Source organism: Urocitellus parryii, chromosome 4 (assembly GCF_045843805.1).
Source record: "Urocitellus parryii isolate mUroPar1 chromosome 4, mUroPar1.hap1, whole genome shotgun sequence".
Lineage (NCBI taxonomy): Eukaryota > Metazoa > Chordata > Mammalia > Rodentia > Sciuridae > Urocitellus > Urocitellus parryii.
The window spans coordinates 106265689-106280271 of NC_135534.1; the positions used below are offsets into that span (position 1 = coordinate 106265689).

The window sequence follows — 14583 nt, forward strand, 5'->3', positions numbered from 1 at the left end:
CAGCCTCAGACTTAGTGGTTTGGCCCACCCAGGCTGTGCCCAGCACAGTGGGGGAGAGTTCCCCACCTACATCAGAGGTGGGAGGCTTGTGGCTGGGTATGGCTCTTTCTCTTCCCTTCCCCCAACTCTGGAGAGGGAGCTAAACAAGGGGAGACTTGGCTCCTTCCAGTCTCTGTTTAATGTGGGGATAAACATTTTATGAGGGAAGATAAACTTCCTGAGATGGAAGTAAAGCACCCCATTTCCTCCACCCTCATCTGGAACTTCTTTGGCAGACCTTAATACCCTTCCTCTCCTTAATCACCCCAGAAGTGCTGACTGAGCTCAAGCTACCAATGCTTGTTGCATTCTGAAACTGGGGCGCCCCCTTGTGGTTTCCAAAGAAATAACTTATCTTGACATCCAAGAACATCATTCACCTAGCATGGTGATAGAGCAATAACTTTCCAGTAAACCAGGGACCAGACAAACAGCCAGAGTAGCCATAAATGAAAACCTTAGCCTTTTGTTGTTGGATCAGGGCAGGGTATGTGTGGTGAAGGCAGTGCCCATCTGATTTGGCATCTTTGAGTCAGAAAAGACACCCCTTTCTCTGGGTGGCCCCACAGCAGGAGAGTACCCCCTCCCCCAAACACCCCAAACACTCCTTTTCACAACTTCTGAAACCCATGTGACAGCTCTGTGAAGCAGGCTGTCATTCCTCTGGGCCTGCTTCCTGCATTTCCTACCCCATCCCATCCAAGAACGCCCAGTTTGCTTGCACAGCCCACCATGATACTCAGAGTATCCCCACCACTAAAGAAAGGCTGAAGCCAGTAAGAGGGTTTGTTAAATTTATTAAATGATCTCTGAGAAAAGGGTTGGTCCCTGAAGCAGGAGGGATGGAGGAGGATGCAGAGAAGCAGAGGACCAGGAAAAGAGCACCCCACCTTGGGCCAGAGCAACTAGGGGGACCCACATTTGCTAGTGCAGTACATTCCTTTAGTGTTGGGCAGAAATCCAGCCACTGCCCCATGCTGCCAGCACCAGACCTCAGACAGCCTGGGTCTCCATTTCTTGCCACAGGACGGAGAGGCCTCTACTCCACTTCCCTAGTCATTCACAATATTCCGGGGGGGCCAGCCCTCCCGAATGTGCCGCTGTCAGTGTTACACCCTTCTCTTGTAGAAGAGAGCGGGAGCTCACTTTCCAGTAGGCACTAAGCAAAGACTGGAGAGCTGTGCCAGTCGGAGTAGACAAGAAATCCAGAGAAGGTGCTGTCTGTCTTGATGCTGGCATAGATGCCAATGTAATCACCCACGCCCACCTGCACCCACACCTGGTCCTCTGGCTCCAGTCTCACCATGGCACCCCCGGAGAGCGAGGCTGGCTTGGGCCACCCTCCGAAAAACTGGAAGAAAGAAGCGATGGACTCGCCGTTCTTGACCAGATCGAACTGCAGACTGGCCCGGTAGACGGTGGCATGGACTGCGAAGTAGTAGACCCCCGGCACTTGGCAGGTGAATTTGCCGGTGGTGGCGTCGTAATGTCCCTGCTCGTTCACCAGCACGCGGTCAAAGGGTAGGGGCGCATCAGCAGGCGGAGGCACCCGGCTCTCAGAGCGCTTAGCGCTAAAGGCGGAGCGCGGAGGCACAGAGCACTCGCCTGCAGGCCCGGTTGCCCCCATGGGTCCCGCCTCTCCTCGCGGCCCGGGTTCCCCACGCGGCCCCGGCAGTCCTGCGGGAGAGGAGGAGGGTTAAGAATGGTGGCTGTTGCGGTGGGATCAGCCCGCAGCGGGGTGCAGGAGGGCGACTTCAAGAACTCCCACTCTCGCTCAGCCTCACTGAGCCTCCGAAAAGCCGCTTCCTCTCTCCGCCCCAGTCTCTGCCCCGGTTTTCTGCAGGGGTTGGGGTAGATCTGAGCGGCTGAGCAAAGAGGGTCTCAGGGGTGCCCCGCCCCGCCCCGCCCCGCCGACCTGAGTGGTTGGGCATTAGCGCCCCCTAGAGGGAGCCCCGAACCCTGCGGAACCCGAGGGCACAGGAGAACCACAGTGGCTCCAACATCCCATTTGGACCTCAACAAAGGTGCTTCCTTACCCGGCCTCCCGCCCTCGCCTTTCTCGCCGGGAGTCCCTGGCAAGCCGTCGCGGCCATCGCGGCCGTCGCGGCCAGGCAGGCCCTGGCTGCCATGGTGACCCGGTGTGCCTGGAAGGCCCGGGTGTCCCGGGCACAAGCTGGGGATCTTGTTATCTTCCAGTGGGGGCGAGCCGGACGCCAGGCTCAGGAGCAACAGGGCGAGGAGAGGCCTCATGATGCCGGCACCGGGAGCCCGAGCGCCGGTGTCCTCTCGTCGTCTGTGGGTCGGGCAGGGCTGGAGTCGGAACCCAGAATTCTGGCACCCGCCTCGCTCTCCACCCTTGCTCAGCCCAACCGGTCCCCACCCCACTGCCATGCCCCAGAGGCTGAGCGGGCGCGCTGGAGGATGGAAAAGGGGCTCCCCAGAACTCAGAAGCTGGAGAACACAGGCGAGAGGGAAAGGGAGGCCAGCCCTCCCTCCTTCCCTCCCTCCCACCCCAGCCGGCGCCCAGACTTTCCCACAGTCTCCTCCCTCACCCCATTCCCCCTCCTCTGCCAGACTCACCCACTCCCAGCTCCCCGGCGCTGCTGGCTCTCTCAATGGCCTCCTTTGGGACAGTCGCCACTCTGGACCCTCCTTTTGGCTTTGCTCCCGCCCTGCACTTCACCCTACCGAGGTACCCCCTTGTCCTCGTCGTTCCCCTGGTCCTGGTTCGCTCCTGGTCTGTTCTGCTCTGCTCCTCCCAGACTCCAGGAGGAAACCAGTTGTTCAAGGGCCAAGAGCTCCGGGCCGGGAAATAGCAGGGAAATAACTCGTGGTGTCGCCCGGCCGTCGGCCAAAGTTTGGGAGGAGAAGGGAGGGGGGAGAGAGAATTTGAGCAGGGCACTGAGAGGCAATTGGTGAGAGCCAGACGCTAAGGGCTCTGGTTCCCAGGAGCGGGAGGGAGAGATGGTGCAATGACAGAGACCAAGGACAAGACTCTAGACCATGGAGAAGTGGACCAGCGAAGAGCAGAGCGTGGAGAGTTTCAGAGACTGAGAGCCAGCAGGAACAGGGCCTTTGAATCTATAGGCACTCAATACAGTTTTGTTGACTAAATGAAAAAAACAAAGGGCAGGTGACAGAGAACCTGAAAAAGCAGATGGAAGAGAGAACGCAAAAGATAGGAAACTCTGCATGGAAAGCCTCTAGATTGTCCAGTGGCACAGTGTGAAGCCAGGTCAGCAGCCTTTGGCAAGTAAAGGAACAGGGAAGGAGAGTGAAGGTGGGAGGGCTCCATTAGCCAGGGACTGAGGACTTAGTCTCTCTTCCTACATAGGAGACCCAGAGAGGATGGACAGAGTCCTATGCAAATGTCCCCTCTTCCCTTGTCCTCTGCCTGCTTGTCCATAAAGGCAAAAGCCTGTGGGCAGGCAGAGGCAGGGCCAGCGTGAGGGTCAGGGCTGTGCACAGGCTTCCAAACCAGCTGCCTCAGGCAGCCTGTTGCAGTTGAAGGGCCAGGGGGTACCCAGTAGTGCTAGGCCAGATTGGCACTGTCTCTCTGCTTCCTGGCAGACAGAGCGGCAAGGGGGAAGGACACTGCCCAGCAGGGTGCAGCGGGGCACAAGCAGCCCACAAAGGAGCCTCCGAAAATTCTGGTAGCAGGGAAGGCTTGTTAGGCTCTGTGGGAAGAAGAGATCAGCCCTCAGGTGCTCAGCTCCTCAGGTTCCCTCCCCTTCCTGTGGCCTCCCTCCTTGTCTCTGTCCAGAGCACCTTGTAGCCTCTGAGGACATCTACCACCTCCTCCTGGGTGGCCATGCCCACCCAGATGTTAGGGAAGGCCGTGGTGTTGTAACTCAGACCGATGCACATCTCCACCTGGACAGGCTCACAGGCCAGCTCTGCAGGGATGGGAGAAGGGGTCACTGTGGGGACAAGTCACTTCATTACTCTGGGTCCTTACATAGGTCAGATGGAGATTGTTGTGAAAATCCAAAGAGTTAACAAGGAGAGAGGCTTTATACACATCAGGGATTCCTGTTCTTCTCAAGAGCCATCTCCAAGCAGCAGTTGCCAATCCTGGGCATCACGCAGCCACCTCTTTGATCTCAGGGAATGTGGGGTGCCCATATTTGCAGAAACTACTTGGGCATCTGTAATAAACTCACCCACTCTGTGTAAAATCTCATCTTCATCTTTGAAGTGGGTTGTGGAGAGGACTGTGTGTGACAAAGTGGCTGATTCTTGAAGCCCCAAACATTGATTCCCAGATTCCTGGGTCCTTTTGGCGTGACACTAAGTACCACTGCCCCCACCAGTTGAGAGTCTCTCCAGGACTCTGTGAAGTAGCCCCACAGTCAGGAGAGTAAGACTCAACTGTTCCCCCAACCCCAATCAGGGAGGAGGGAAAGGAATGTTGGGGAAGGTGCTGGACACCCAGTCTGCTCAGGATTGGGGCCCATTCAGGGTGTCAGTGCAGGCTTCTCACCTGGGGGTGGGAGCAAGGGACTGCTGCAATTCTTGTCATTGTTGCCATCTATACAGTCTCTCCACAAGTCACACATCCACTGCAGATCCCTACACCCTCCATTCTGGCACAAGAACTTTCTGGGTCCACAGGGGTCTGTAGGCACAGGGGGTATGGCAGTACCCTGGAACTTCCCCCGCTCCAGGGTGCCCTGACCAGGTCCAGAGCCCTCTTCTGTTCCGTGGAGGTGTCTCTACTGCCCACACCCACTTGCCCAGGGGTACTTACTCTCTGTGGCATTGAAGGCCTTGAAGGTGGCGGAGAAGCCCCCGCTGCTGATGCTATGATCTGTCCGGAAGAGCACAGCCAGTTCATGATGCGAGGAGACGAGATGTGGAGGTGTCTCTGCTCCACAGAACCTGCCCACAACAGAGTGTTGTTCTGGGCATGTGACCCCAGGGCCATCTGCTACATCTCTGAGCTGGGGCTCTGGGACTTGCCAGGGGTGATTGGAAACAGTTGCTGCTCTCAGAACTTAGGGTCTGGTGAGGAGGACATACAGAGTCAGTAGACAAAGTTTTAAACTACTTGGGCTTGAGTTGCTTCAGGAGGGCTTGTGGGGGAATGGAAATAGCCCCCCAGGGTGGTCGAAATGGGGGTGGAGAGGGGCTTGCCAAAGGACTTCCTGGGGTGGGGCAGTTGCAGGCATGAGGGCTTTGAGATAAGCATGCACAAGCCTTTTAGGGTGAAGGTAGAGACCCATGGCCTGGAGTGGCAGAAGAAAACGAAGTTGGGGAGTAAGTTGGGCCCATGTGTAGGGAGCCTGGTGTGTCAGCAGTGGAGGATGGGTTAGCTGCTCAGCTACTCTGGCTCCCGTACCTGCCCAGGAGGCTGAGGGCTCCTGAGCTGCTGGTCTCATACACCTCCACGTAGTCAAACTTGCACTCGTCCTGTGCTTCCAGGCTGAAGTTCCAGAATTGGAGTTCTATGCCATGTCCAACAGGCACGGAGATATGCCAGGTGCAAAGCTGGGGGAGGGTGCAGATGGAGAAACCTATGGGCCCTTCTCCTGTCCCACTCCGGGCATCCAGGATGAGCTTCAGAAGGGACTTCTTAGCCCAGCGCAAGCTTTTGCCCATCCAGCTTCCCAATGGAAAGCAAGAAGCCAGGTCTGCGTGATGGAGGCCTCCTGGGTCAGGGTGAGCCAGACTGGAGTTTGCCTGAGTGTGTGGTTGTGTTTCCTCAACCCCAGGGCTGGTCTTGATAAGATGAAAAGTCTCCTTTAATTTTTCAGGAAACTCTCGACTTTCCTGCACATGTGTCCTTACAGGGACATACGTGGGAAAGACAGGAGCCTCGTTTATAGATGAGGAAACTGAGGCTCTTAAAAGGGGAAGGATCTTTAATGTGGCTAGTCTCAGCAATAGATGGGTTTGCCCAACATAGGAATATCTGGGTACACAGTAGGTACTTAATAATGTTCCCTTTCGGTCTGCTTGAGTAATGACTTTCCCAAGTCCAAGGCAGTGTCTACCATGCTGTTCCCAGTCACACTAACCTGGGTGTTCTGCCAGCTCCCCTGGGCACCACACTTACCTGTTGGTGAGGGTGCTGCTGTAGGTCACTGGGCGTGGAGAAGGTGCCCTGCAGCCCGGTCAGATTCCCCCCACACCCTGTAGGGAGGCGGAAGGGCTCATGAGTTGCCAGGGCCTGTGCCTCCATCGTCTAATAGGGCCTGCAGCGGCCGCAAAGCAAGAGTTTGGACCCTGCTTGCAGGCAAGCAAGTTCCGGCCAACCAGGCAGGGAACGTTGGCAGGTAGGAATACAGATTTGGGGCTGGGCCAAGGTTGGGGAGCCCAGCTTGAACCTGGGGCAGTTGCCTGAAGACAGTACCTCCCCACACCTGGTGGATCCATACCCAAGAGCTTGGCACTACAGTTAGTCTCGTCACTGCCATCGGCACAGTTGGCAAAACCGTCACATACTGAGTCAGGCAGCAGGCAGACGAGCTGGTCACAGTGGAACTCTTCGTGGGCACAGCTCCCTGGTGGAGGGCATCTGGGGTCAGAAATCTCCAGAGTCTCCAGATCTTTTGCCAGTGCCGAGAATGACTGGAGGCTAGGAATGGGCGATAGGCAGCTGGGCACATGGTGGGGATGTCGCTCACCGTGCCCAGGGGCCACCGCTTGGTACCAGGCCTGGAAACCAGATCCTTCCACACTGCTGTCAGAAACGAAGGCCACCTGGAGGCGGCTGGCATTGGTGTTCAGTGTCGGGGGAGGCACCTTCCCACACACCCTGCAAGAAGCCAGGTCCCGTGATGGAGGCCTCCTGGGTCCGGGTGAGCCAGACTGGGGCTTGCCTGAGTGTGTGGCCTGTTTCCTCAACCCCAGGGCTGGTCTTGATAAGATGAAATTCTCCTTTAGTTTTCCAGGAAACTCTCGACTTTCCTGCACATGTGTCCTTACAGGGACTTACGTGGGAAAGATAGGAGCCTAGTTTATAGATGAGGAAACTGAGGTCAAAGAGGGGAAGCAAGGTCACACAGCAAGGTGGTGGCGGAGTGGGGCCCAGTGGTCCAGTCTCTCCCAGGCCTCCCCTGCAGCTTCCTGGTTCTGCCCTGCTCCCCCTAGCTTCCAGGGGGTGCTCTCCTGGGGGAAAAGGGACCCACCTGAGGAGGGGCCCTTCAGGCTCAGGAGAGATTTCCAATCGATCGAAAAGACAGGCAGCCACGCCCTCCACGCTGAGGGCTTCAATCTTGAGCTGTATCGTATGGTCAGTGGCCACCTGGATGTGCCACACGCAGTGGGCATTGGGTGGGTAAGGATCTGGGTAGTTGGGGCTGCTGAAGAAGCCCCTTGGACCAGGAAGGAGGCCCCCACAGGCTGCAGGAATGGAGGATAGAGTTCAGAGTTCACAAGGAGAGATCCTCTTTCCCCAAGGCAATACTTTCTGGCTTCCCCTCCAAGCTGCCATCTTGGGCCTTCCTAGAGAGCTGCGCTTAGTACTCACTGGCCTGGTGTGCGGGGCTCGTGTCTGCCCCCTGCTGCCCTGTGGTAGCTGGGGAGGTGGTGCTGGTGCTGGTGGTTGGGGTAGTAGTAGTGGTGAGGCCTTGGGCAGGCAGTGGGCTCTTGGTGGCCCCTGGTGGGGGTGCAGCCGGCAACTCTAGAGGAGGAAGATGAAGAGGCAGCATTCAGAGGAGCTGGATCCATAGGAGGTGGGTAGAGACCCACAGAGTCAGTCCAGGTACTCACGGGACAGGATGATGGCCGCGAGCAGCCCAAGTAGCAGGAGCAGCAGACTGGCGAGCAGGAGGATGCAGAGCCAGGAGAAGTGGCAGTCTGGCTGCAGCCCTCTGGGACGCCGGCCTATGGGCAGGAGGGGGGATTTAGAGCCCCCTTCCCTTTGGCCTCCTTCACACGGTGCTCAGCTTCTGGGCCCCTGTCTTACCCCCAGGTCACCCCTGAGAGGGTTACCGTGCCAGGGAGCTTGGATGTTGTGGCTGGCGTCCTGCCGGAGGGCTGCTGAAGGGCCGGGTAGCCCAGCTTCGGGCTCGAAGGCAGGATTGCAGAACTCGGTCTGGAAGGCAGAGGCTCGAGGCTGAGGGCAGGCAGTGGGCTCTTGGTGGCCCCAGGAGGGGGTGCAGCCTGAGGATGCTGGGTCTCGGGCGGGGGGGGGGTTCCTCATGGCCCTTACCTTGCTCAGTTCTGTCGCCTCCATGCAGAGGATGACATCCGAGTATTCCTTCATGGCCCAAAGCTCTGCATGGCTCTCTGGAGTCCCTGTGATAGCCCTAGACCCCCAAGGGCCCCCTCTCTGGCCACAGCTCCCTCCCAAATGGGGCAACCTTTACTCCCGGAGAGCAAAGGCTGTCTGGCTAGACCAGCTCTTGGGCTGCACTTGGCTGACTGATTGGGGCTATGGCTACTCTGTCTCCATGTGGGGGAAGGGATGGCAGCCAGAAGGAATTCACAGAGGCACGAAATGGTCCCTTAATCCAACTCAGCTGAGGAGCTGAGGGCAAGACCCTGGCACAGGGTGGCAGTTCTTAAAGGCACAGGCAGTGGCTGAGGAAGCTTCCAGTGGAGGAAGCAGGTACCCAGTGGGCACGTGTGAGCAAGCCCGCCACCCCTTCCCCACCTCACCCCAGGCTGAGGAAGCTCCTGGGGTGCCGGCAAGAAAACATGGGGCTGCTTTGCAGATATTAGGGAGACTCAAGGGGTCTGAGAGAGAGAGAGAAGCTGGGTGTAGGTTGGCAGCTTTAAGACCTCTGTGTCTCAAGGCCCTGGGCAAAGCCAACTGCCCACCAGTCTTCCCTGTCTGGGTGATGGGCATTAGCCAAGCCTGGGTCTTTGAAATGTCCCTATTAGATTACCTGTGTGACCAGGACAAGGAAGGGAACCATTATAGAAAGAGCATGGCGTGAACTGGAGGGGGCTGTCCTCCAGGGGGCCCCTCAGCCGACAGGAGACAGGATAGAGAATGGGGAGGTAGGTGCCCAAGGCCTTGCGCAGGCTGGGGTGGGCTGTCGGGCTGTTGCAGGGTGGGAAGCCCACACTGAAAATGAGATCACTTGATGTCTCTTCCTCATGAGTGAAGTTCTTTTGGAAAATCCAGTCTGGCCCAGCTGTCCTCAAGGGAGGAAAATAAGGGATTGCTAATCTGTTTTGTGTTAGCCATGCTCAGGCTGAGTTGGGCAGGGCAGAGGGGTGTGGAGTCAGACTAATTCTTATGGCTACTATTTGTAGAATGTCTTCTATGTTTTAGGGCAAGAGGTCTTACGTGCAATTTCTTTCCTTTCAAACTCTATGAGGTAACATAACTATTTTACAAATGATGGTGCTAGGGCTCTGAGAGGTTAAGTAACTTCCCCAGGGTCACACAGCTAATGAGATACAGAGAAAAATTTGCATCTACTAGGACTGGGTAAATACCAAATGCATGTTTTTTTGTGACATATTGCTTTTGTCCTGTGGTGAGAATGAGGCATGTTTGGAAAGAATAGGGGATAGAGTATACCAGAAGGGAGCAAAGTGAGGAAACTAGCAGGGGCAGAAGAACCAACACAGATTCTGTGTTCCTAAGGCAGCTATCCTTGTACTCAGGAGAGGGGATTCCCCCATCCCTACAGTCTTCTTCATCTACCCTCTTGAGGGCCTGAGGGGCTTCTGTCTGGGAGGTCAGACCTTTTCCAGGACCCTTGAGTCCAGCAGCACTTGGTCTTTAAGAAAAAAATTTTCTACCAATGGGGACTGAAGCAGGTGTTCTACCACTGAGTGACACTCCTGGCCTCCCCATCTTTTTTTGAGGAGGGCACTGGGGTTTGAACTCAGGGTCACTCGACAACTGAGCCACATCTCCAGCCCTATTTTGTATTTTATTTAGAGACAGGGTCTCACTACTGAGTTGCTTGGTTCCTCATCATTGCTGAGGCTGGCTTTGAACTTGTGATTCTCCTGTTTCAGCCTCCTGAGCTGCTGGGATTACAGGCATGTGCTACCATGCCTGGCTCTCCCCATTTTTAAAAAACATTTATTTTGAGACAGAGCCTTGCTAAGTTGCCCTAGCTGGCCTTGAATTTGTGATCCTCCTGCCTCAGCCTCCTGAGTTGTTGGGATTGTGTGTGTGCCCAGCTTTAGGGAAGGTCACTGTAGGGGCAAGTTTTCTTCTTATCATACTGGTTGGATCAGACCAAGTAGGGTTCCTTACCACACAAAGAGCCTGGGCCAGAGCCTGGCAGAGTGCTCTTGTGCTGAGCTTGGAGGAGAAGATGTGGAGTTGGAGGGCCACGCCCCTTGGGTCTGCTCCCGGAGACGTTCATTGAGAGGTTGCAGAGCCAGGCCTGGCTGGGAGCAGCGCTGACAGGATGACAGTTGTCCTTGTCTTAAGCAGCTCCTGGTTTAGTGTGGTGGTCCTCAAAGTGGGGCCCAGGGAATCATTTAGAGGGTTTGAGAGGTCAGAAGTGTTTTCCTGATGACACTAAGATGTTATTTGCCTTTCTTGGTTTCTGCACTCAATGCAGTTTTCCAGATGTTCTGTGATGTGTGATTTGGTGATGGGTGGAATGCAAAAGGGATGAGAGTCCAGCTGTTTCTGTTAGACCAGATGTTAAGGAGATTTGCAAATGTGTAAAACAATGCTACCCTTTTCAGTATGTTTTTTTGTTTTGTAAAAAGTATTTTAAAAATGCATGGTGGGGCATTCCTGTAATCCTAGGAGGCTGAGGCAGGAGGATCACAAGTTTGAGGACAGACTCAGTCATTTAGTGAGACTCTGTCTTGAAACAAAAAATAAAAAGGGTTGGGAATGTGACTCAGTGGTAGAGAACCCCTGGGCTCCATCCCCAACACCACAAATGAAAGAAAATGAAAACACAAAAGCCCCATATGAGTGAAATTGAAGGCAGACCCCTCAACTCATCATCGTATTTGACCCTCACACCTGTCCTGGGATATAAGGCCTCAAAGTGGGGCCCAGGGAAGTATTTAGAAGGATCCCATTTTCCACAGTTGCTGAGACCCTGGAAGTTAAGTGCTTTTGCCCAAAGTTGTACAGCTGTACAAAGAGCCAGGCTGAACATCAGAGCTGGCTCTTTTGGACTCCTGGTTTTCAATTTTACATTCTTTTGCCCATATTTTTTTTTCTCATTTTCTTTGCTATTTCCCATGTCTTTCCTATAGACTTGTACAATGGGCCGAGAGCAAGAAGACCTGTGAGCAAGGACACTTGTCTGGCGCCTGTGTGAAGAGGTTGGCCTGGGGCCTGAGGTGGGAGGTTTCTTGCTTCTGTCTGGCTGTCTCTTGGGAGTCCCTTTCCTCCTTCCCACAGGTCCCAGGGCCTGACCTTCTTGCCTTTTCCTTCTTACTGGTGTCTCCCGAGTCCCAACCTGTCTCAGCAGTGACACCATCCCTCCTGCTCTCTGTCCCTTACTGCTGTAGAGCTGTCCTCATGGGTTGTCCTGCCTATCACTGTGCCCTCGGCCCATTGTACGTTAACAAGACAGGGGACATGGCATGCTAATGTGGCTCCTGCATGAGACCCCACCTCCAGAGGCTCCCCTGGTTTGTGCCTTCATTCCTGAGACCATGGCTCCCTATGGCTCCCTATGGCTCCCTCGTGCTCATCTCTCCGTGGTTCACTCTCCTCCCCTCTGGAGGTCGGTGGGCGAGCAGCAGGTAGGGCCAGCCACTTGTGGTCCTGTTCTATTGCAGGACTCCAGCTCTCCAGCTTCCTCTGTGCCTAGTTCTCCAGCTCAAACCTTCCACTCCAACCAGGCTGGCCTCCGCTCTGTCCCTGGAACAGGCTGTGTTCATCCTGCCTGTCCATCTTCCTCCAATCGGAAATGGCCTCCCTTCTCCTTGCTACAGGACCACCATTATAGGTATGTGCTCAGTGCCCCCCTCCTTTTCTGCCAAACCTTCCAAATGGACTCCTTCTTCTCCTTGCTCACTGCCACCCTGGGTCTTGACCTTCATCCTCTGGTTCTTGACTCTTCCCTAGTCTTCAGGGGCCTAGAAGACAGTAGCTTAGTGGCCCTGGCTCACCAACAACTCCAAAAGGCAGGCAGATCACCCCAAAGATCAGGAGATCAAGGAAGCTCATGCCCTGGTTTTGGAATGCCCATCCAGTGACCCTAGCACACAGTTTCTGTCCAGTTTGGGCAGTGCTATGTCTACTAGGCATCCCTAGGATTATCCCTGAGCTGGGAAGAGGCTCTAAATATAAACCTCTGTCAATGTGCGATTCGAAGAAAGGTGGTACTCAGTATTCTCAAGGGAATTAAACATTTGCTGAGGATTATCTGCTAGGGGAATCTCAGTGGAGCTCTGATGGTTTAGTTTTGGAAATGGGGCTCAGATGGGAAATGGACATTTGTTGAGTACCTGCTATGTACCATACTGTTTTTGTTTGGTACTGGGGATTGAACCCAGGGGCACTTGACCACTGAGCCACATCCCCAGCCCTATTTTGTATTTTATTTAGAGACTGAGTTGCTTAGCCTCTCATCATTGCTGAGGCTGGCTTTGAACTCATGATCATGATTTGTCTCATCTTCCTGAGCTGCTGGGATTACAGGTGTGTGCCACCACGCCCGGCACCCTTTCTATATTTTATTTTGGGATAGGGTCTCATGAATTTGCTTAGGGCCTTGCTAAATTGCTGAGGCTGTCCTTGAACTTGTGATCCTCCTGCCTCAGCCTCCCAAGTTGCTAGGATTATAGGCATGTGACACCAAGCCCCGCCCAGTGAGATTAAATAATTTGCTTGGAGGATACTCACTAGTCCTTTTCTGTTGCCTTCCGTATCCCACACAGATACTTGTTTGTGCTTCAAGAGTGATGAAGGATGGGGACACTCAGAAGTGTCTAGCTCAAACCTAGCAGGGCTCAGGTGGATTTTGCTGGTTTTTCTATTGGACACGTGTGAACATAACCTTGCTGTTTAGCTAAATTCCTAATGATGCAGAGTAGGAAAAATTCCTGCAAAGCGCTGTTGATAATTCCACCAAAAGGTATAAAACTGTGATGAGAAGAGAACTGATGGGGTTCCATCCTGCCTCTGCCACTGATAGGCAATGGTGGCCTTAAAAAGGCCTTCTGAGAGCTCAGCAGACTGCCAAAATGAAATCATGGACAAGGGTGCCTTATTCTATTTTTTCTTTTATTTCTTATTTATATGTGGTGCCAAGAACTGAACCCACATGCTAGGCAAACACTCTGCCACTGAGCCACAACCCAAGTCCTCTAATTCTAAATCTTCATAGAAATAGGAATTTTTTTGAGCATTGATTCACTTAAATTAATTCTGCAAACTGGAACCGGGGAACCATTGGTATGTTAAGACCCAGTTCAAGGTCACACAAGAGCAACTGCACATGGAGCACCTCCCCTATGGGAAGGCCTGCAGGAATGCCAGCAAAGAATGGGAGAAGAAATCCAGGTTACTAAAGGGGGAAGCAGGATGCCAAACACGGGGACAGACCTGTTTGTGTTTGGTGTCTGTGTAACACCAGGGCCTGCTGCCACAGGGATGAGAAAGCACAGTAAACCAAGTGGAGAGCAGGGAGCAGAGGCGAGGGCCTGAGTTGGGTACCTACCTCTTCCTTACCATATGCTCCCCAGTAGGAGATAAGGAAAATGTACTGGGTGGCTTCTACCTCTGGTGAGAAGCTAGTGGGATAGGCAAGAGTTACAGTTCTTTGGGCCATCCACTTGGCTACAAGCCTATTGTTTCCATTTTGAAGAGGATCTTATCTACCTGTAGCTAGGGGGAAGTCATCAGCTTTAAAATCTTATCCTGGGTTGGGCCACCCACTTTGATGGAGGCCAGGGAAATCTGGGTCCCTCGAGGAGAAGTTGCAGGATTTGAGTTACTGCTTCCAATCCCGCCTTCTGCACTCTTGGACAATGCCCAGAAAAGTGCCCCCTCCATGAAGTGGGTTTAACAGCCATACTCAGGCCTCCACACAAGCTGGTGCTTGCCTCAGTGAGGATCGACTAGATAGGCTGTGGGTTTTCAAGTATGTGGAGCAGGGAAGGCAGGAAGAATCCCCATGAAATGCTAAGCTTACCTAGAGACTTCAGCTTCTTAATTCTAAAATCAGGGCTGGGGTGTGGTAGAGCTCTTGCCCAGCATATTGGAGGCCCTGGGTTCAATCCCCAGATGACACACAAAGCATTTTTTTTTTTTTTTTTATATTTATTTTTTAGTTTTCGGCAGACACAACATCTTTGTTTTGTATGTGGTGCTGAGGATCGAACCCGGGCCGCACGCATTCCAGGTGAGCGCGCTACCACTTGAGCCACATCCCCAGCCCCCACACAAAGCATTTGCCTAGTTCTAAAATCAGCAGAAATGGAAAAGCTGAATAGCAAGAATAATCAAGAGGAAAAAATCAGATATGGTGGAGCTTGCCTTCATCTCAGCAACTCAGGAGGATTGAAAGTTTGAGGCCAGCCTGGGCAACTAAGAGACCCTGTCTCAAAATGAAAAAAAGGACTGGGGATGCAGATGAGTGGTAAAGCACCTCTGGGTTCAATCTCCCACACAAACACCAAAAAGGGGGAAAAATAGAGAATGTT

The 14583-nt window shown here is 53.9% G+C and overlaps 2 protein-coding genes across 5 annotated transcripts; both read right to left on the bottom strand.

The window, feature by feature from the left end:
• Window positions 1–854: 854 nt before the first annotated feature.
• On the bottom strand, window positions 855–3094 carry C1qtnf5 (C1q and TNF related 5). 2 transcript variants are annotated; one of them, XM_026403473.2, is made up of 3 exons: window positions 2620–3094; window positions 2076–2332; window positions 855–1716 (listed from the first exon to the last, which is right to left on the bottom strand). In XM_026403473.2, exons 2-3 carry the CDS (start codon window positions 2287–2289, stop codon window positions 1199–1201), a joined length of 732 nt encoding a protein of 243 aa, XP_026259258.1. In that variant the 5' UTR covers window positions 2290–2332; window positions 2620–3094; the 3' UTR covers window positions 855–1198. The 2 variants fall into 2 exon arrangements, with proteins under 2 accessions (XP_026259258.1, XP_026259259.1); XM_026403474.2 differs by having other exon boundaries at window positions 2076–2349.
• A 186-nt stretch (window positions 3095–3280) lies between these two features.
• Mfrp (membrane frizzled-related protein) lies at window positions 3281–8251 on the bottom strand. 3 transcript variants are annotated; one of them, XM_026403492.2, is made up of 13 exons: window positions 8198–8251; window positions 7978–8080; window positions 7756–7869; window positions 7514–7666; window positions 7173–7386; window positions 6669–6799; window positions 6420–6545; window positions 6098–6174; window positions 5381–5529; window positions 4790–4920; window positions 4523–4657; window positions 3808–3935; window positions 3281–3716 (listed from the first exon to the last, which is right to left on the bottom strand). In XM_026403492.2, exons 1-13 carry the CDS (start codon window positions 8249–8251, stop codon window positions 3492–3494), a joined length of 1740 nt encoding a protein of 579 aa, XP_026259277.1. In that variant the 3' UTR covers window positions 3281–3491. The 3 variants fall into 3 exon arrangements, with proteins under 3 accessions (XP_026259277.1, XP_026259278.1, XP_026259276.1); XM_026403493.2 differs by having other exon boundaries at window positions 4523–4641; window positions 4786–4920; XM_026403491.2 differs by having other exon boundaries at window positions 4523–4641; window positions 4768–4920.
• Between the last annotated feature and the right edge of the window lie 6332 nt (window positions 8252–14583).

What these genes read in the sequence shown, in the direction of transcription:
- C1qtnf5 (XM_026403473.2), bottom strand. Translation starts at nt 2,289, where the DNA reads ATGAGGCCTCTCCTCGCCCTGTTGCTCCTGAGCCTGGCGTCCGGCTCG. An exon ending in AGGCGAGGGCGGGAGGCCGG is followed by an intron (nt 1,717 to 2,075) that starts GTAAGGAAGCAC and finishes CCTCTCCCGCAG; the next exon opens with GACTGCCGGGGCCGCGTGGG.
- Mfrp (XM_026403491.2), bottom strand. Translation starts at nt 8,251, where the DNA reads ATGAAGGAATACTCGGATGTCATCCTCTGCATGGAGGCGACAGAACTG. An exon ending in AGGCGACAGAACTGAGCAAG is followed by an intron (nt 8,081 to 8,197) that starts GTAAGGGCCATG and finishes TCTGCCTTCCAG; the next exon opens with ACCGAGTTCTGCAATCCTGC. An exon ending in CTGTAGTGCCAAGCTCTTGG is followed by an intron (nt 6,175 to 6,419) that starts GTATGGATCCAC and finishes GCCTCCCTACAG; the next exon opens with GGTGTGGGGGGAATCTGACC.